General features: G+C 43.2%; 2 protein-coding genes across 3 annotated transcripts in view; one reads left to right on the top strand and one right to left on the bottom strand.

Moving 5' to 3' along the window:
• The first annotated feature begins 7285 nt into the window (after positions 1 to 7285).
• Positions 7286 to 10328, top strand: XB5824245.L (provisional ortholog of RERG like L homeolog). The gene is given in 4 exon segments (NM_001092556.1): positions 7286 to 7457; positions 7646 to 7699; positions 8227 to 8303; positions 8979 to 10328. Coding segments are annotated over 4 exon segments (624 nt in total). The 5' UTR covers positions 7286 to 7378; the 3' UTR covers positions 9393 to 10328.
• Positions 10329 to 17410: 7082 nt separating this feature from the next.
• Positions 17411 to 22647, bottom strand: part of pex11b.L (peroxisomal biogenesis factor 11 beta L homeolog) — a 39116-nt gene continuing 33879 nt past the window's right edge. For both annotated transcript variants that reach the window (XM_041572091.1, XM_041572092.1), the window contains exon 7: positions 17411 to 17978. In XM_041572091.1, the coding sequence (XP_041428025.1) occupies positions 17694 to 17978 (285 nt within the window). In that variant the 3' untranslated portion in view covers positions 17411 to 17693. The remainder of the gene's footprint in view (positions 17979 to 22647) is intronic.

Here is a 22647-nt window from a genome sequence, read left to right as displayed (position 1 = left end):
TCTGGCTCCCAGTGTTTGTCTATGAGGGGGCTGCCATATTTGTGCAGCAGGAGTCCGTTAGCATTAGAAATTTTAACTGACAGGCTGAGATGGGACAGTCAGGTTTAGGAACTTTAACTATTAATTACTTACAAAAACAAACCTCTCAGCAAAAAAACAAACATGACTTTTAATGTTCATTCATATTTAAAACAGTAGTTTTTTTGTGTCATTATCAGTTTAAACGGATGTGTTTTTAAACAAACCTAATCTGCTCATTAACTAATATTTATTATCTTTTATTATAGAATCACTCGCTGTAGCTGTTTGACCTGTCCTGTAGTGGGAGTGGGGGGTCAGAATACCCCGTGTGATATTATCCTGACCAATCCAAAGCAAACAGCTGTACTGCATATTTATTTGTTAAGACTGGATACACTGTAGCATTTTGGCAACAGGAATTAGAAACCCATAACAACGTAACAGCTGGCGATTTACATTTAGCCGTCAGGAAGGCAGTTCGGGAAGATTAGTCGCCCCGTAGAAGAGAATATTTGTCACCAGCCGACTAAACTCCCCAATTCTGAGCGTGTGTCCTTACACTAAAGGAGAACTAAAGCCTAACTAAAGAAGTAGTTAGAAATGTTGTACATGATGTTTTGTGCTTCTGTACCAGCCCAAGGCAACCACAGCCCTTTAGTAGTAAAGATCTGTGTCTCCAAAGATGCCCCAGTAGCTCCCCATCTTCTTTTCTGCTGATTCACTGCACATGCTCTGTGCTGCTGTCACTTACTGAGCTTAGGGACCCACTCACAATATACAGTACACATAGAATAGAAATGTCACAATATAAGGCTGATTAGTAATTAATACACATAATTACTACATGGCAGCACAGAAACCAGTGCAATTAGCATCAGAATTGAATAATCAGCAAACCTGTAGCATCAGCTTATATTACAGCCAGGGAAGCTCATTTTCTGCTGGATAATTAGTGACGAGCCCTAAGCTTAGTTTCTCAACAGCCAATCAGAGCCCACTGAGCATGTGAGTGTCACAGACACTTTCCAAGATGGTGACCCCCTGTGACAAGTTTGAAGTCCTGGAACATTGCTGCTATAGAAGCTGAAACTCAATAGCAGTATAGAAAATATGGCAATTTTAACCACATTAATTTTTGTGGTTTAGTTTAGAGCTATAGCACTGTACAATGCATAATATATAATATATAAAAGTACACACAGAGACGAAAAGTCAGACAATAAATACAATAAATATACACAGTACACAGAGCTTATGTGCTATGTGGTAAGAGACACAGTAGGTAGGAGGTCCCTGCCCCATAGAGCTTACAGTCAAAGTGGGTGGGTGGCTAACATACAGGCACAAATTGGAGGGGGAAAAGTGCACAGGGTTAAGGCATTGCCCAGAGATTAAGAGAGCACTCCTTATGGAGGAATTCGGGGATGGAATTCCAGCAGTAAGAAGCAGCAAGATGGAAAGGTTTGAGACGAGAGGTAGCAGTGTATGTGGATGGCAGGGCCGGAACTAGGGGTAGGCAGAGTAGGCACGTGCCTAGGACGCAAAGCTGGGAGGGCACCAGTGGCGGAACTACCGGGGTAGCAGGGGGTGTGAACGGGCCAGGGCCTGCACCCCCTCAGGGCCCCCCGGTAGCCCGTGCGCCACTGACAAATGCGGCCGCACAGAGGGGGGCGGGGCCCGGCTGCGTGTCACGCACCAGGGCCCGCCCCCCTCCATACCTCCCAACTGTCCCTTTTTCGGAGGGACAGTCCCTCTTTTGACAGCTCAACCCGCAGTCCCTCATTTGTACTGGAAAGTCCCTCTTTTCTCTGCAACGAACAACCAGAAAAAGAAACAAAGTTTCTAACCTAATTGGCTTTTGGCAGAGAGGCCAGAACACCTAACAGGTGCAAATAAGATACTTTGTAACAATTATAAGGAGAAATATTTTCAAACTTTCATTTGCCAAATGTTGTAAAACTTACATGTTAATTAGGGGGTTTGGCCACAAAAATGGGTGTGGTTAAAAAAAATTGCCGTGCTAAATGCGGAAAAAATTTGTGTCCCTCTTTTTACTTCCAAAATGTTGGGAGGTATGCCCCTCTAGTGATGCTACTGGAGGGCACCAGGCACGTACCTACCCCAAGTCCGGTTCCCTTCTCTGCCTGTTTCTTCACGCTTTTTGCGCTTCTATATAGCAAATGCGCGCATGCACACGCGAGTGTAAATTCACGCGTGCGCACACCAAACAGGCACTGCGACTGCCCAGCCTGCCTTTGCCACCTGCCCAACGTGGCCCGGCACCGGTGGATGGTGTGAAAAGAAGGTGACTCTGAGAGGATATTGGATATGTGATGTTTGGGGTTTGTAGTATCTCATTATAGGGGTGATTCACCTTTAATTAACTTTTAGTATGTTATAGAATGGCTAATTCTAAGCAACCTTTCAATTGGACTTCATAATTTATTTTTTAAAGTTTCTGAATGATTTGCCTCCTCCTTATATGGCTCTTTCCAGCTTTCAAATGGGGGTCACTGACCCCGTCTAGAAAACAAATACTCTGTAAGGCTACAAATATATTGTTATTGCTACTTTTTATTACTCATCTTTCTATTCAGGTACTCTCCTATTTACATCCCAGTCTCTTATTCAAATAAGTGTATGGTTGCTAAGGTAATTTGGACCCTAGCAACCAGACTGCTGAAATGAGCAACTGGAGAGCTGTCATTTTTTATTATTTGTGGTTTTAAATAACTCAAAAACCACAAATAATAAAAAATGAAAACCAATTGCTAATTGTCTCAGAATATCCCTCTCTACAAACCGCTTTAAATGTCTCTTTCAACATAAGAGGCAGAAGCAAAGATATCTGTAAACTCCATTCTACTCCTTCAGCTCGGAACAACGCAGATTTGGGAAAGTCTTCTGGTTTAGGACACTCTGTAAAGTCAAAGAAAATGAATGAATCACCCCGATATGAAACCAAGCGGTGACTCAGGATAAATAGAGCGAACAGCTGAAATAATGTACCTGGAAGAATCTCATCTTGTCTCATCGGTGTCTCTTTCACTTCTGTTTTAATCTCCTTATCAGACTTGAATATCTTCCTAAACAAAGTCTTCTTTTCCTTCTTCTCTTTAGGTCTGACTTCTGCATCCTGTAAAGGCAACATGGCTGCAGGTAAGTACCACTGAGCTATTTGGTAACAACACAACACCTTGGTGTCTACAGTATATTGTAACATAGCAGGGATTGTATTTATGTATCATTGTATTAATATTCTGTATTTACCCACTGGTAAGTGTTGAATGGTAGACAGGGTTGATCTGGGCCTTTGGGACACCGGAGAACTCCGTTATGGCCCTATCCCTCATGAGGCAGGGGGAAGGGTTCATAAAGGAGTGGTGGCCCATTGGGTGACATTACCGGGTAGACCTCAAACACCACAATCCATTACTAGTAACATTAGAAGACAGCAGGCAATTCAACTGCTAGAGACACTTGTGTAAATGCATTTACTTGCTCTGCCCTAGTGGGTTATACACTCAGTAGCCTATGTCATCTCATTGGGTGCTACTAAGAACATGAATATTATGAGGGAAGAACAAACACAATGTCTCCAACAACAGTATTTACCAAAGATAAAATAACTAAGAGACAATATGACAGGGACAAGATTTGCTCTTAGTCTAAATATGATGCCCTGTACTTGGAGCCCAGGAGGCTGAGAACAGTTTATTGTCCATTTCCCTTTATATTATAGAGTAAGAGGTTCCAGCAGCCTCACCTTGCTCTTGCATTGCAGAAAGTTGCAGAAAGCTTTACAGATATTTCCAAATATTGTCATATATCATGTACAATAATAATATATACAATGTATTTATATATTGTATATAAATATGTAATAATGGGTATGGGGGCAGGAGAACCATTTCCTTGCTTTGGCCACAAGAGGGCAGTTTATAGTAAGAATGGAAGCGTTTGGCCGTGCACATGTTATGTGGTCGTCTCTTATATTTCCATTTACCAGCAATTAATGCTGCACAAGTTCCTTCTCCTCTCTCATTTTCTGCCTGAATGCTCCTAAGGATGCTGGGAGTTGCAGATGAGTTTAAAGGGAAAAAACCTTAATTTTTATGAGTAATATATGGTGTTGCTTTTACATGGTGCTAAAAATTAATACTATCTTTAAAAATCACCCCTTTATTGGAGCTCCCTATAGATGCTCTCTGGTCCCTGTCTGTGTTTCAAATGAGGGGTGGGCGTGTCCAAACAGTTCCTGCCAGAAGCACAGTAGGAGGGGGACAGCCAATCACAGCCCTGTAGTCACACAAGCACAGACAGGCTTCAGTTCCCTATCTGGTCCTGCTAGCTGCTGATTGGTTCCTGTCCTACAGTGCAGTGAGATGAGAGCCACTGGCTCCCCTGCACAGCCTGGGAATTCAGGGAGCAGGAAGTGGAAGAGAAGGGAGGGATTATTAGGGTTTTTGCAGAAATATTCAATAAATCAGCCTGAAACACTACTTTTTTTAAGCACAATTCTTCTATATCTAGATGAGTATAATTGACTGGTACATTTTTATTTTTTAGACAATATGTCTCCTTTAAATCAGAATGGGAGGGGGCATGAGTTACAGAAGCAAGCCAGCTGCAGCTGAACAAATCATACCCAAATATATAGCAGAACAATGCCCCTGCCCCTATGTAACAGGAACAGTAGCCCCCATCTCTGTATCTGCTTTATAAAGGCACAACAACTTAATATAGTGAATAAAGTACCCACTTTTGTAAAATATAAGGATATTATAAGTCACTTCTACTTCTAATATCCTCATATTTTACAACAAGGGGTACTTTATTTATTATAAAACGCAAGTTTTAGTGAGTCATGTGACAAAAATGACATCACTAAATGTGTAGATTTCCGCACCTCCCTCGCCTTTCCTATCACAATTCCTGCTAGATGGTGCAAAAACTCTCTAGACGGTCGGCACACGTCAATCATAGTAATCACAGTTGAATGGAAGAGAGCAGCACAACACCAATTTGTTGCAGGTGGGGAGCTTCCCCATTTATTTTTCACCACCAAAAAATCAACGTTTTGGGGGGCTTTTCACCCACCTATCCTGATGAAGGGTGGGTGAAAACCCCCCCGAAACGTTGATTTTTTGGTGGTGAAAAATAAATGGGGAAGCTCCCCACCTGCAACAAATTGGTGTTGTGCTGCTCTCTTCCATTCAACTGTGATTACTAAAAATGACATCACTACTCACCGTTTATAAGGAAATAGTTCACAAGATATTCATGGCTTTTGTGTGAAAAAACAGCGTTCAATGGACATTGATTACAGGTAATGCTAGAATGCACATAAAAAAATAAAACAAGTTAGGGACCGCCATTCGGGGTTTACCTTGACGTGGTATGGTGGCTTATCAATTTTATGATCATAACTTTGTAACAAAATAACCCCTGTTTTGGGTACATATGCAATAGCATTTATTATACTTATATATATACTTTAAAGCCTTTTGAGTGCTCCCACAACCCCCCCCCATTTTGATATTATACTATACGGTATATATACACACATATACACACAACTATCCAGAGAATGAATGCTCTGGGCAAACAATTAGCTCAGACTGTACTGTTGAATCTTTTACAAAAAATGTATTTCCGGGTGGAGTGGAGTAGTCATGTCACAGACTCCCATCAGAGATGGTAATTGGTATATAATTGATACAGTAGGGAAGTAAACATGATGAAAGGCAAATGACACAGCAAGGGGTACATTCTCTAGCAGAAAGCAAACTTTGGTGCATTGTGATCCAATCTGACCCTGACCTTTCATGTAAGAGATTGACTGCATAATAAAGGTGTCATATTAATCTACCATGATTAGACACTCAGTGCGTCCGGTTCAATAACTTTTCATGGTCTCGGCCATTTCTTATCAGAGAATCCCCTGGCACAGAGCAAAGCAGAGTCCTCTCTTTCATCTTCATTTTATTGGCCGTGAATAGGGTTGCCACCTTTTCTGGAAAAAAATACCGGCCTTCCTATATATTTATCTTTTTTCCATATTAATAACATTGGGATCAGCCATCATTTTTACCGGCCACGCCTGTAAAATACTGGCCAGGTGGCAACCCTAGCCATGAAAAGCACATAATAACCATATTCCCTATTGATACTGGGGGAACAATGGGAATAAAAATGTATATATGGGCGTATAGAACAGCAGGTGCAGGTAGCAAGAGTGGGGGTTAGAAAGTACAGTAGAGCCACCCCTACCCTATTGTCCTTTTGTATTGCATTGTAATGGGCAATATATATGTATATACTATATACTCATCTTTTGAAATAACTGTCAGGAGTAACTATATGTTATTTATAATAATTACAGGGGGCTCCCTCCGATGTCTGGGTATGAGAGGGACCCCTACTAGTGTGTATGTGAGCAGCTGTAGAAGGGGATGGTGGGTGGGTCCTTGCTGGGACATTTTGTTAAAGGAGAACTAAACCCTAAAAATGAATGTGGCTAAAACTGCCATGTTTTATATAGTGAACTTATTGCACCAGTCTAAAGTTTGAGCTTGTCAATAGCAGCAATGATCCAGGACTTCAAACTTGTCACAGGGGGTCACCATCTTGGAAAGTGTCTGTGACACTCACATGCTCAGTGGGCTCTGATTGGCTGTTGAGAAGCTAAGCTTAGGGCTCGTCACTAATTATCCAGCAGAAAATGAGCTTCCCTGGCTGTAATATAAGCTGATGCTACAGGTTTGCTGATTATTCAATTCTGATGCTAATTGCACTTGTTTCTGTGCTGCCATGTAGTAATTATCTGTATTAATTACTAATCAGCCTTATATTGTGACATTTCTATTCTATGTGTACTGTATATTGTGAGTGGGTCCCTAAGCTCAGTAAGTGATAGCAGCACAGAGCATGTGCAGTGAATCAGCAGAAAAGAAGATGGGAGCTACTGGGGCATCTTTGGAGACACAGATCTTTACTGCTAAAGGGCTTTGGTTGTCTGGGGCTGGCACAGAAGCACGAAACATAATGTACAACATTTCTAGCTACTTCTTTAGTTTAACTTTCCTTGTCCTTTAAGCCATGAATCAAACATTCTCTGCAGGGACAGAGATACAGAATTCTATAAAGACCAGATCCCTCCTGTGATTGGCTGCTGAGCCAGTCCCCCACACCCCTGCCTGCCCCCAGCTCCTATATAAGCACAGGCTTCTCACATCAGAGCTGGATTCATCACTTGCTCTGACGCTCGCTTATAACCTTTTCCCCACATCGCTCACTTGCCACAGGATTACAAATGGTTGTCCAAATCCGCACTAGCCACCAGCACAGCAGCAAAATGACTGAGACCGGCCACCAGCAGCCTAAAGTGGAAGCCAATATCCTGGTGCTAGGGGCAGAGAATGTTGGGAAATCAGGTGAGTTAAACTGAACTACAACATTGATATATAGATTGTCAGCTCTCCTGGCTAGGGTGCATTTATTTTGTCTAGGAAGCATTTAAACATCATTGCTATAGTGCAGCTTTATTATATAATGATATTGCTGTCTGTACTGTTAATGCAATTATCCTAATTAGCCTTTTCTTTCTCCTTTCCTTCCCCAGCTCTGACCGTCCGATTCCTGACCCGCAGGTTCATTGGCGAGTACGTTGGCACTGGTAAGTTTATACACCTCACGTTTTGCTTATCCTCATAGATATTTCTAATATAAGTAATTCATATATTAGAATTAAATTATGATATATTACTTATATTAGATATACCATGACCTGGATGAATGAAAATCTTCATACTCCTAGATATTTTTGCTTATACATGTTTATACCTTTTCACTGTTTAACTACAATTCCCAGCATCCCCTGCCAGCTCAGAATTGTAGTTCAGCAACTTTCTCCCTCTCCATTGGATAGTATAATTGTAAAATAATTGCTAATGTATCCAGCCTAGCGTTCTGCTGCACAGCACTATTGATGTTAGCGAAATACACTTTTCTTGATGCCTATAACAGCTGCAGGGTAAATGCTGGGAGTTGTAGTTCTGCAGAAACTATTGCTGCCCTGTTCTTGTTTTTAAGTCTATTGTTAATTCAGCTCTAGTGCTTAGATCTTAATACTCTGTCCTTACCACCTCTGCCTGGAGTCAGTTCTACAAAACCCTAACGGACACCTCCACTCTTTATTTACAGAATCCATCTACACACACAATGTGACCGTCGATGGGAGAGAGACGTCTTTCAGCATCTGGGATTCCGTCTGTCCACAGGTGTGTTTCCGTCAATGCCAAATGTTGTGTGTATATAACAGCCACACAGGGTTATAAAAGTGGCAGGTCTTAAAGGGATATACTACATATAATTGCAGCCACCAGGTAGTGTTTTTATCATTAGGTAATGGCACACTGGGTGATTTGCAGAATTTGTTGCCCTGGCATTTGGGTCAGGTGACTAAATTTTCATTAACCTTAATTGAAGGCTCCAGAGGGTTCTTTAATTCATGTTAATTTAAGGGTAATTGGAGGTGAATGAATGAAGGAGCAATTTGGAATATTTTAACCCCTGCCCACAAAGCTATCAAGATGCTGCTTATTGCCCTGTATGCCAATTCCCATGAGTCAGGAGTGAGATTGGTCACTTGATGCCAGAAAGCAGTTCCATCCTAAAGTGCTGGCTCTTTCTGAAATCACATGACCAGGCAAAATGACCTGAGATGCACCTACACACCAATATTACAACTAAATACACTTGCTGCTTCAGGAATTAAATTTTATATTGTAGAGTGAATTATTTGCAGTGTAAACAGTGTCATTTAGAAATAAAAACAACATCACATGACAGAATCCCTTTAAAGATGCCATCATTTTATCCCACATATATTTTAACATTAGGCTGTTAATCTGTGCAGCAGACCAGTCTGATCATTCATGTTTCTCCCATTGCAGAACCCCAATGCTCAGAACTGCATCACTGAAGATCAGCTCCGCTGGGCCGACGGCTTCATCCTCGTCTACAGCATCTGCGAGCGTGACAGCTTCAGTGTGGTCAGGCAGCAGCTGCAGAGAATACGACAGATGAAGAAACGCCATGGCCCGGTGCCGGTCATCATCGTGGGGAACAAAAGAGACCTCCAGCACCACAGAGAGATCACCAGCGAAGAGGGACGCATGCTCGCCCTATCCTCAGACTGTGGCTTCTTCGAGATCTCAGCAGCAGAGACCTATCATGGCTCATTGGTGGTCTTTCACCAACTGCTGGAAGCGGTGAGAGAGAACAGGAGCTCGGTTAAGAAAAACAGCGGCATTAAGGGCATTGTACGGAGCATGTCGGCCGTGTTCAGCAGGAGAAGGACAGAATGATGGGATATAGGTTTCACCCTATGCTTTCTCACCTGTTGGACTATCAAGTCAGCAGCACCTGGTTTGGCCCATGTAGTCCAGCCAAAGAAGACGTTCATGGTTATCCTGAGGATCTATGTCCCAGTTGTGGTACATGGTGGGACTCTACTCCATCTATTAGACCCTCTGAGGTCCATATCAAAATGTACTGAATTATTCTGCCTGCCCAGCAATACAGTGCAGGGTCCATCATATCCAGACTAGTCTGCAATATTTTTTTGAACTGACCCAGCAGATACCAGAGTTCTGGAGAAGAACTATTTGCCTATGTAGAAAGGCTTGAGTCCTCCCAAGAGCAGAGGGGGCTCAGATGAACAAGGACGTGGAACTCTAATAAAGGGCTAATGATTAAATGGAGCGTCTTTTCGAGCATAATAATAATCTGCGTTAAGAGAACTCTACTTGGAACTGACTTGCCCACTCATTTCACTCAAGCCTTCATGGAATGAGGGGCAGATTTATGGGCTAGTATCATTTGCACTAAATGGAGGGCAAGGCTGTGCTCTACCATCCAGTCTCAAAGGAGAACTACTAAATACTAATTATTAATGAGGGAGCAGAAATACTGGTTTCACCTTCCCTCAGAATGGACTGTTTAACTGCAACATGCTAGAAGCTCATGCCAAGCCCCTACCAATGCTCCGTGTTATTTATATTCACATTATCAGTTGGACACTCATGATCTCTAGTGGGCAGCACTGCTCTACTTGGCATGCACTTGTGTAAATATCACATATATACAGTATATATATATATGTACAGATGTACAGAAACTCGTGTTATTAACTTATTTTGGGGGGCTGGGAGTTACTGTTTACAGCAGGGGTGCTTTATATTCTAATTGCACATATTGTGGGTCTATGTCAATGTTTCATACAAATAAAGTCTCAAAAGAAATCTTCACTTGTGATGTGTCTTTGTTTTATATGGTTGTCTATCCCCATGTGCTCTATATAAATATATATATTATCTGCAAACCAGCACTCCCTTTAAAAACTTGTCGTAGTATCAAATGCCCGACGTTTCGGTCCACATTTGGACCTTTTTCAAGGATTTATATATATATATATATATATATATATATATATATATATATATATATATGTGTATATGTAAGTATGTATGTATATGTATATATATATATATATGTGTGTGTGTATATGTAAGTATGTATGTATATGTATATATAATTGGGTAATGCTGCACTAAACTAAATTGGGAGACACAGGCACATTTATCAGAGAGGGAGTATGAAGAACACCCAGTACACCAGAGGGAAGTTATGGGATTTTTAATGGTATATTTATAAAATATCAAAAAGAGAACTACAGAAAGTTAAGACAAAAAGTATGACAATATGAAGAAAGGGTAGAATTTAAAATCCACAGTAAGCATCAAGGCTTTTATTTTTAAAGCAGTACTTCAGCAAGTTGATGGACCACAGGTTTGATGTTCCTGAAATACTGAAGAGAGCTGGTGCCTATAGTAACAGTGGGATAATAGTCTCTGGGAAGGGAGTGTGACTGTGGGATAGCAGGTATAGTAGGGAGAGATGGTGTCTATAGTAACAGTGGATAATAGTCTCTGGGAAGGGAGTGTGACTGTGGGATAGCAGGTATAGTAGGGAGAGATGGTGTCTATAGTAACAGTGGGATAATAGTCTCTGCGAAGGGAGTGTGACTGTGGGATAGCAGGTATAGTAGGGAGAGATGGTGTCTATAGTAACAGTGGGATAATAGTCTCTGGGAAGGGAGTGTGACTGTGGGATAGCAGGTATAGTAGGGAGAGATGTGTCTATAGTAACAGTGGATAATAGTCTCTGGGAAGGGAGTGTGACTGTGGGATAGCAGGTATAGTAGGGAGAGATGGTGCCTATAGTAACAGTGGGATAATAGTCTCTGGGAAGGGAGTGTGACTGTGGGATAGCAGGTATAGTAGGGAGAGATGGTGTCTATAGTAACAGTGGATAATAGTCTCTGGGAAGGGAGTGTGACTGTGGGATAGCAGGTATAGTAGGGAGAGATGGTGTCTATAGTAACAGTGGATAATAGTCTCTGGGAAGGGAGTGTGACTGTGGATAGCAGGTATAGTAGGGAGAGATGGTGCTATAGTAACAGTGGATAATAGTCTCTGGGAAGGAGTGTGACTGTGGGATTAGCAGGTACAGTAGGGAAGAGATGGTGTCTATAGTAACAGTGGATAATAGTCTCTGGGAAGGGAGTGTGACTGTGGGATAGCAGTATAGTAGGGAGAGATGGTGCCTATAGTAACAGTGGATAATAGTCTCTGGGAAGGAGTGTGACTGTGGGATAGCAGGTATAGTAGGGAGAGATGGTGTCTATAGTAACAGTGGATAATAGTCTCTGGGAAGGGAGTGTGACTGTGGGATAGCAGGTATAGTAGGGAGAGATGGTGTCTATAGTAACAGTGGATAATAGTCTCTGGGAAGGGAGTGTGACTGTGGGATAGCAGGTATAGTAGGGAGAGATGGGCCTATAGCAACAGTGGGATAATAGTCTCTGGGAAGGGAGTGTGACTGTGGGATAGCAGGTATAGTAGGGGAGAGATGGTGCCTATAGTAACAGTGGATAATAGTCTCTGGGAAGGGAGTGTGAGTGTGGGATAGCAGGTATAGTAGGGAGAGATGGTGCCTATAGTAACAGTGGATAATAGTCTCTGGGAAGGGAGTGTGACTGTGGGATAGCAGGTATAGTAGGGAGAGATGGTGTCTATAGTAACAGTGGATAATAGTCTCTGGGAAGGGAGTGTGACTGTGGGATAGCAGGTATAGTAGGGAGAGATGGTGCCTATAGTAACAGTGGATAATAGTCTCTGGGAAGGGAGTGTGACTGTGGGATAGCAGGTATAGTAGGGAGAGATGGTGCCTATAGTAACAGTGGATAATAGTCTCTGGGAAGGGAGTGTGACTGTGGGATAGCAGGTATAGTAGGGAGAGATGGTGCCTATAGTAACAGTGGATAATAGTCTCTGGGAAGGGAGTGTGACTGTGGGATAGCAGGTATAGTAGGGAGAGATGGTGCCTATAGTAACAGTGGATAATAGTCTCTGGGAAGGGAGTGTGACTGTGGGATAGCAGGTATAGTAGGGAGAGATGGTGCCTATAGTAACAGTGGATAATAGTCTCTGGGAAGGGAGTGTGACTGTGGGATAGCAGGTATAGTAGGGAGAGATGGTGTCTATAGTAACAGTGGATAATAGTCTCTGGGAAGGGAGTGTGACTGTGGGATAGCAGGTATAGTAGGGAGAGATGGTGCCTATAGTAACAGTGGATAATAGTCTCTGGGAAGGGAGTGTGACTGTGGGATAGCAGGTATAGTAGGGAGAGATGGTGCCTATAGTAACAGTGGATAATAGTCTCTGGGAAGGGAGTGTGACTGTGGGATAGCAGGTATAGTAGGGAGAGATGGTGCCTATAGTAACAGTGGATAATAGTCTCTGGGAAGGGAGTGTGACTGTGGGATAGCAGGTATAGTAGGGAGAGATTGGTGTCTATAGTAACAGTGGATAATAGTCTCTGGGAAGGGAGTGTGACTGTGGGATAGCAGGTATAGTAGGGAGAGATGGTGCCTATAGTAACAGTGGATAATAGTCTCTGGGAAGGGAGTGTGACTGTGGGTAGCAGGTATAGTAGGGAGAGATGGTGCCTATAGTAAACAGTGGGATAATAGTCTCTGGGAAGGGAGTGTGAGTGTGGGATAGCAGGTATAGTAGGGAGAGATGGTGCCTATAGTAACAGTAGGATAATAGTCTCTGGGAAGGGAGTGTGACTGTGGGATAGCAGGTATAGTAGGGGAGAGATGGTGTCTATAGTAACAGTGGATATAGTCCTCTGGGAAGGGAGTGTGACTGTGGGATAGCAGGTATAGTAGGGAGAGATGGTGCCTATAGTAACAGTGGATAATAGTCTCTGGGAAGGGAGGTGTGACTGTGGGATAGCAGGTATAGTAGGGAGAGATGGTGCCTATAGTAACAGTGGATAATAGTCTCTAGGAAGGGAGTGTGACTGTGGGATAGCAGGTATAGTAGGGAGAGATGGTGCCTATAGTAACAGTGGATAATAGTCTCTGGGAAGGGAGTGTGACTGTGGGATAGCAGGTATAGTAGGGAGAGATGGTGCCTATAGTAACAGTGGATAATAGTCTCTGGGAAGGGAGTGTGACTGTGGGATAGCAGGTATAGTAGGGAGAGATGGTGCCTATAGTAACAGTGGATAATAGTCTCTGGGAAGGGAGTGTGACTGTGGGATAGCAGGTATAGTAGGGAGAGATGGTGTCTATAGTAACAGTGGATAATAGTCTCTGGGAAGGGAGTGTGACTGTGGGATAGCAGGTATAGTAGGGAGAGATGGTGCCTATAGTAACAGTGGATAATAGTCTCTGGGAAGGGAGTGTGACTGTGGGATAGCAGGTATAGTAGGGAGAGATGGTGCCTATAGTAACAGTGGATAATAGTCTCTGGGAAGGGAGTGTGACTGTGGGATAGCAGGTATAGTAGGGAGAGATGGTGCCTATAGTAACAGTGGATAATAGTCTCTGGGAAGGGAGTGTGACTGTCAGATAGCAGGTATAGTAGGGAGAGATGGTGCCTATAGTAACAGAGGGGAATGGATATCAGTAAAACTAACAAGTTATAGGTTGGACAAATGCTACTATATAAGTACAGGTATGGAACATGTTATCCAGAATACTTGGGACCTGGGGTTTTCCGGATAACGGATCTTTTTGTAGTTATACCTTAAGTCTACTAGAAAATCATGTAAACATGAAATAAAGCCAATAGGCTGTTTTTTCCCCCAATAAGGATTAATTATATCTTAGTTGCGATCAAGTACAAGGAACTGTTTTATTATTACAGAGAAAAAGGAAAAAGTTTTTAAAAATGTGGATAAAATGGAGTCTATGGGAGATTGCCATTATTTGGGGCAGTAAGTCACAAGAGCTCCAGGAGGGTAAATTGCCATTTTCTCTTTATTATTAATGTATTATCTCCTCCGGCTCCTGGTTCTTTCTCTTCTCGTAAATAACATTTTTTAATAGTGAGCTGCATGTGGCTAATTAGTATCTCTCGGCTGATAGGGATGCATTTACGTTGTTCCGTGCTGCGTGTTGAACCAGTGACTGGCATTGGTGCCACGTGAATTGCAGAGCGGCCGCGTGAGACTAATTTGCTGGAGCAACTCTCTGAAGAACACATTTATATCCATGTGTATGTGAGACAGAGAGAGGGAGAGAGACAGAAAGAGGGAGAGAGAAGACAGAGAGACAAAGAGAGAGAGACAAAGAGAGAGGGAGACAGAGAGAGAGAAATAGAGAGAGGGAGAGAGACAGAAAGAGGGACAGAGAGAAGAAGACAGAGACAAAGAGGGAGACAGAGAGAGAGACAGAGAGAGGGGGAAAGAGAAGGAGAGACAGAAAGAGGGAGAGAGAAGAAGACAGAATAAGAGAGGGAGAGAGAGAGAGAGAGAGAGTCAGAAAGAGGGAGAGAGAAGAAGACAGAATAAGAGAGGGAGAGAGAGAGAGAGAGAGAGAGAGAGAGAGAGAGAGAGAGAGTCAGAAAGAGGGAGAGAGAAGAAGACAGAATAAGAGAAAGAGAGAGGGAGAGTCAGAAAGAGGGAGAGAGAAGAAGACAGAATAAAAGGGAGAGAGAGAGGGAGAGAGAGTGGTGTTTATCTGCTTGGCACTGAGACCTGCTGGGTACAGAACTACTGCCTGTCTATAATAGGTTTATCCTTCATTCGTTGGGGCAGGAGCGACAGGCAGGAGAAAGTAGTGAGTAAAGGGCAACTATACCTTCATATCAGTATATATCAGAATTACAGAGTGTTAACAAATAAATATTAGCCTCTACTAAGAACAGTTCTGAGGGTATCAGGTCCACTTTAGAAAGTTAGGTCACCTTGACAGAACGCTGGTACCATCCTTTCTCCCCCCCCTTGGCACATGCCACTTTCCAGCCCCTCTGTGCAATCTGTGCTTTTGTATTTGTACATTAAAAACCCATTAATAGGCTTCTCCTTACTGTACATACATATTGGGTCACTGTGTCCCTTCCCTATCAGCTCCCAGGGGGAGTAGCAGAGAGACTGGTCCAGATGCCCCACATCATTACTCACATCTCTACATCAAGGGGTTCTTATTAATTCCACATGGCGTTCCCTGGGATTTAATAAACACAGAGATTATTATCCTTATATGCTGATATCTATCCACCGGGGGAAGAGCTGGGAGAGAGAGGGGACAGCTGTGCCAGGGAAACCATCTGCAAGTTCTGTATCAGCCCAGTTCTGTTATATATTCACCTAACCTGCCACAATGTTAAAGATGTATAGAAACAATGGGGTAACAGTCACCCTGCTATAGTTCCAGGGGTACCCAGGGTACAAATAAACACTCACCCCAAATCTCCCCCTAACTGACCTTCAGACTGGGCCCCCTTAGCTCATAACAAGGTTACAGATATATAGAAACATTGGGGTGTCACGCTGCTATAGTTCCAGGGGTACCCAGGGTACAAATAAATACTCACCCCAAATCTCCCCCTAACTGGCCTTCAGACTGGGCCCCCTTAGCTCATAACAAGGTTACAGATATATAGAAACATTGGGGTGTCACCCTGCTATAGTTCCAGGGGTACCCAGGGTACAAATAAATACTCACCCCAAATCTCCCCCTAACTGGCCTTCAGACTGGACCCCTTAGCTCATAAAAAGGTTACAGATATATAGAAACATTGGGGTAACAGTCACCCTGCTATAGTTCCAGGGGTACCCAGGGCACAAATAAGCACTCACCCCAAATCTCCCCCTAACTGACCTTCAGACTGGGCCCCCTTAGCTCATAACAAGGTTACAGATATATAGAAACATTGGGGTAACAGTCACCCTGCTATAGTTCCAGGGGTACCCAGGGCACAAATAAGCACTCACCCCAAATCTCCCCCTAACTGACCTTCAGACTGGGCCCCCTTAGCTCATAACAAGGTTACAGATATATAGAAACATTGGGGTGTCACCCTGCTATAGTTCCAGGGGTACCCAGGGCACAAATAAGCACTCACCCCAAATCTCCCCCTAACTGACCTTCAGACTGGGCCCCCTTAGCTCATAACAAGGTTACAGATATATAGAAACATTGGGGTGTCACCCTGCTATAGTTCTAGGGGTACCCAGGGTACAAATAAACACTCACCCCAAATCTCCCCCTAACTGACCTTCAGACTGGGCCCCCTTAGCTCATAACAAGGTTACAGATATATAGAAACATTGGGGTGTCACCCTGCTATAGTTCCAGGGGTACCCAGGGTACAAATAAGCACTCACCCCAAATCTCTCCCTAACTGACCTTCAGACTGGGCCCCTTAGCTCATAACAAGGTTACAGATATATAGAAACATTGGGGTGTCACCCTGCTATAGTTCCAGGGGTACCCAGGGTACAAATAAGCACTCACCCCAAATCTCCCCCTAACTGACCTTCAGACTGGGCCCCCTTAGCTCATAACAAGGTTACAGATATATAGAAACATTGGGGTGTCACCCTGCTATAGTTCCAGGGGTACCCAGGGTACAAATAAGCACTCACCCCAAATCTCCCCCTAACTGACCTTCAGACTGGGCCCCCTTAGCTATATATAATCCATCCAAAAGTCGGCACTCTCGAAAATAGAAATAACTTGCCTGGGTGCAGTATCAAAATTCAAAGTAATAGTCCATCGCATAGAAACCGCACTCACAGGTCTTAAGTATTTTTTTAAAAATTAAATTTATTATCATATTGGCGGCTAATGTTTCGGCCAAAGGCCTAGGACTAGGCCGAAACGTCAGCCGCCAATATGATAATAAATTAAATTTTTAAAAAAATACTTAAGACCTGTGAGTGCGGTTTCTATGCGATGGACTATATATATATATATATATATATATATATATATATATATATATTGTATGTAAAGAAAGAAGGCTACAGATGTATGCAATAAAAGCAATATGGCAATTGTACATAATGTTACATGAAGTTCTCTAATGTGATTAATAGGTTAGTGATATAATGATTGTGTAAAACCAGCTATTCCATCGGCCCAGAGGGGAAGATATCTCAAGCAGTCAGGGTCACAAGAAAACCCAAACGCTTATAGCCCCTAGACCTATAGTGAGCAGAACAAGTCCAAAGCCTACATGAGGATAGGCTCATGGAAGTTGCTAACTTCAGAAGGTGATGTTCTGTCCACAGTGGGAGCTACGCGCCTAATCTTCCAGTATCCTGGACGTACAGAAGGCATTATCCAGGCTCTGGCGTCTGTTGTATCTTACACGAGACCTTTCATCCTCAAACTCCGAGATGATGCGCCTTCCATTGGCTGAGACCCGGAAGAGAGGCACACCTTGATTCTTGCTCCTTTTACTTGGGGATCTCACCAACCTAGACTGAGTATTACTCTTCTTCTTGAAGCTTGGTCTGACTTTCGGCTCTTCCTTGGAAGTTTTGGTTAGTAGCAGCCACCTTATCAGACTCTGTAACCGCCTCCTCAGCTAGGAAGGAGCAAAAGAGAAGTTAATAACCATGAAAGGGCCTTCAAGTAGCCTAGATGCCCACACCGGGGCAGAGCAAGGGTTATACCCATGAAACCTTCTGCTGGAAAAAATAGTGCTGACTCTTCTCACTACTGTTGTTCCCACAGTGGACTCACTTGATTCTCACCCAACCCAAAACCACAAAATGTTGACATTGCAGGACCATTGGATTTGGCTTCCCACTCCATATACTTCTTCTATAAGCACCTTTGGTTCCAAGACTGGGAATCTTTAGGAGCAGAAGAGGAATGTACATCCCCAGTCTGACCTGCACCCAACCCAAAGGGGTCTACTGGGGGAGAGGGTCACAATTTTGCTAATTAAACAATAAATGATGGTAAAATTGAGGGAAATATTTTGTTGAATGGGTCAATAGATACAGTATAAAATTGCTATTTCAGTACACATTATTCCTGAGTAGGGACTAAATTTGGAATATTGAATTTCTCTGCTATTTTCTCCCTAAATGTTTCACGTGTTCCTCAATTATACAAGTAGGTCACAGGCAAGCACCTGTGCATATCACATTTTTGCATTAGAGCAGGGCTCCCTAATCCCATCCCATATGTGACCTACAGTAAGGATGTAGGTAAGTGGGGGAGAGTAGAACCCCCCTGTCAGCCCGCACATCATTAGCTCATTTCCCTGGCTGCTTTAAACCAGTTGACGTTACACACTTTTTCAATAATTTCAATAAACTTTCTGTAGTTTATGTCAAATTTGTAAATAATAAAGGTTTGGATCTGTCTTAGGGTTCAAAGAGTATATGCATCCATTAAAAATGTTAATACTATGGTTATGGGGGAATTTGCTTAGGGTGGTTCACCTTCACTATAACTTTTAGTATGTTGTAGATTGGTCCATTCTAAATAACTTTTCCAGAGATGTTACTAGAGGGGGGCAGGCCATGGGGCGGGACGTGCAGCCGGGCCCCACCCCCCTCCGTACGGCCAGAAACAGCCGCAGAACAGAGTGGTGCGCGAGCTGCCGGGGGGCCCTGAGGGGATGCGGGCCCTGGTCCAATCGCACCCCCTGCTCCCCCGGTAGTTATGCCACTGAACTTTTCAATTGGTCTTAATTATTTATTTTTTATTGTTTCTTAATTATTTGCCGCCTTCTTCAGACTCTTTTCAGCTTTCAAATGGGGGTCACTGACCCCATCTAAAAAAACAAATGCTCTGTAAGGCTACAAATGTATTGTTATTGCTACTTTTTATTGCTCATCTTTCTATTCAGACCCTTTCCTGTTCATGTTCCAGTCTCTTAAGCAAACCAATGCATGGTTGCTAGGATAATTTGGGCCCTAGCAACCAGATGGCTGAAATTGCAAATAATCTCAGAATATCCCTCTCTACGTCAAGCTAAAAGTTGATCAAAAAGGGAAAACCCCCTTAATGTATTTTGCCTGGTTTATACAATAGCGGAACAAGTGTTACCAAACTCACACTGTAGTAGTACAGAAGGCTTAGCCCAACCAAACTGCCAATGACAAGCTGACAATTTTAAGCTTGTCATTCTGACATCCATTGTAAGGATATTATTTGAAGATTTGTTAAGGGATCTCAGCTGCTTAAAGAGTCCAGTTGTTGAACAGTTGATGAACTGTTTATTGTTCCAGTAAGCCATAGCATATCCTTCAGGCTATACTCCAAGCAGTGTAATACCAAGCAGGCTGGCTTAGCTGGCATTTGTTAGTAACAGGGGGGGGGGGCAGTAATATCGGCCATTAATTACAGCTTCCCGTTAACACATCAGAAGGCTACGGCACGTCTGTTCTGAGTGGGCTTTTCTGCACTGGTTGCTAGGGTAGCTTATGTTCCTTTATGAAAAAAAAGTAACCAGCCAAGCTGCCTCTTCCTCATATTATACCATTGTTACCCAGGAACCCTCAGGCTCCCAGGAACCACTTCCCATATTTCCTGTAAGACTGAAAATGAAAGAGTTAAATGAAATCTAATGAATTATTTAGTTAAGGAATCCTAGACCATAGCTCTGGGTCTGCTTTCTCTACAGTTAAGTGGAAACCCCCTCCCCATCTTCTCTATTACCTTTGGCTGGGGAAGGGGGATACAGGTTGCTCCGGCACTAGGCGGGCATGAGGTGGGGGTGGGCGGTGTCCTGCAGATGAGCGGACATGAGGCGGGAGTGGGCGGGGTCCTGCAGATGAGCGGACATGAGGCGGGAGTGGGCGGAGCAGTGCAGACAGGCAGGCAGCTTGGAAGTGCAGTGCACCGGGCCCTCTAAAGATTTTTTGCAGGGGGACCCCGCGCACTTTAATCATGCCACTGGGTGACATAACAGTATTATACCTTGAATGAGCTAGGGGTAAGTCCTGAATAAATAATGCACCTCTGTAGGGGTTTGTGAACCCCCAAAATCTCAAGAAATATCCGCAAACCAGAGCAGATGTGTGTGCAGAGACTCCCCCTGTGCGGCTAAGGGTGCTACCTGGAAACTCAGATCAACAGTGCCAGGCCAATCAGGTAATTTGCCCTAGACAACCCCTCCTGATTGGCTGTCCTGTGGAAGGAGGTAAATGGAGGTGGTGGGAGAGATGAGGGCCTGGAGTAGGGGTAGGCAACCAGGAGAGGCATATGCCCCTTCTGCCTAGTCCCCACCCTGCAGTCCAGAAGCTTGGTCTAAAGCCTAGTACTTGATCTGAAGGAAAGTAAGAGCAGTGTTGAAAAGTGTTACAGGTAAGAGGAGACCTATGTTCCTGGAGGCGTCTGCTGTGGAATTGAGATGTGCAGGTTGAGCTGAAACCCATGGGCCCCTGCTCCCAAAACGTCCCTGTCTTGGTACCAAAGGGAGTGCAGAATTAGCATACAAAGCAGGGAGATGCAGGTACAGGGTGGGTGTGGGTCCTACAATGGCAACATTTTGTGAGTTAAGATCTTATGGGTTACAGTTGGGTACAGGTTGAGTATCTTCTGACCTGCTTAGCACTCCTGTGGAATAACCCAACTGAGATGGAAATGGGTATTACACGGTCTAAGCTCCTTAAGTGTCTAATAAAGACACTTAAAGAATAAGGTTTGGAGGAGACCTACACCCCACAGGTTGGCTATGGAACATCCCAGTTGTGTGAAGCAAGAGGCTAGCACCATGGGGAGCTCTGGATTGTGTAGCCTGTAGGTCTGGTTCCTGAGGGATGGGTAATAGTGCGGCTCTTGGGCTGGAACCAGGAGGGATGATCTAATAGTTTATAATGGCAGTAGTTGTTCAGGTTATTGTATTCTGATCATGTCTGTGCTCCATCTGCAGGAATCCAAAGCAAGAAACTCCATGAGACATTCTACATAACCTCTCCTGGGTCTTGAGGCAAATACCAGCACTGACTGTCCAGGTAAGGAGAATGCAGATCATTTAACTATTGTTATTTATAAAGGAATCACTATTGATATGATACAACAATGTGAATATTGCAAAATCCCACACAATATTTCTATTGAATCTGCTACAGATTCAGCGCCCCTTTCATGGCTGCAGAATGGGACAGTCTAATCCCTCTGTTTTAAAATGGTAATGTTTTTATTTAGCAGAAAATTCCAAAAGCAGAACAGGAAAGGAAACAGCTAAATCCTTCCTACCTAATTACACTTAATTAAAGCCTTTTCAACTACTGCATATGATGGAAAAACACAATTTGCTGCTAGACTGGCCTTAGCTTTCCCAGAATCCTTTGTGAAACATACCAGTGAAAATTCCCCATATCACAATATTCATATTCAGGTTTTCTACAGGAAATATTATATACCCTTATACAAGGAACTTTGAATACTCCCTACTGTAAATGATAAGGATATTAAAAATCATTGAGGGGTTGTTCTGTGACCATATAAAGACACAAGGCTGCAGGCTGAGTTATACAGGGAACTCTGAGTATCACTCATGTATTATAAGGGATAATGTACCCCCTACTGTAAATGATAAGGATATTAGAAGTCACTGAGGGGTTGTTCTGTGACCATATAAAGGCACAAGGCTGCAGGCTGAGTTATACAGGGAATTCTGAGTATCACTCATGTATTATAAGAGATAATGTACCCCCTACTGTAAATGATAAGGATATTAGAAGTCACTGAGGGGTTGTTCTGTGACCATATAAAGGCACAAGGCTGCAGGCTGAGTTATACAGGGAACTCTGAGTATCACTCATGTATTATAAAGGGATAATGTACCCCCTACTGTAAATGATAAGGATATTAGATGTCACTGAGGGGTTGTTCTGTGACCATATAAAGGCACAAGGCTGCAGGCTGAGTTATACAGGGAACTCTGAGTATCACTCATGTATTATAAGGGATAATGTACCCCCTACTGTAAATGATAAGGATATTAGAAGTCACTGAGGGGTTGTTCTGTGACCATATAAAGGCACAAGGCTGCAGGCTGAGTTATACAGGGAACTCTGAGTATCACTCATGTATTATAAGGGATAATGTACCCCCTACTGTAAATGATAAGGATATTAGAAGTCACTGAGGGGTTGTTCTGTGAGCCATAAGGCTGCAGGAGGAGTATATAGAACAAGGTACTTGTCCCATTTAGACAGATGTATTTAGAGGTAGCGGCTCACTGGGTTATATATAGAAATCTATTAAGCAGTGGAAATTGATTTGTGGAG

The sequence above is a fragment of the Xenopus laevis genome, chromosome 8L, assembly GCF_017654675.1.
Source record: "Xenopus laevis strain J_2021 chromosome 8L, Xenopus_laevis_v10.1, whole genome shotgun sequence".
NCBI lineage: Eukaryota > Metazoa > Chordata > Amphibia > Anura > Pipidae > Xenopus > Xenopus laevis.
Note: the sequence above shows the minus strand (reverse complement) of the source record. Positions and strands in the feature narration are given on the sequence as shown.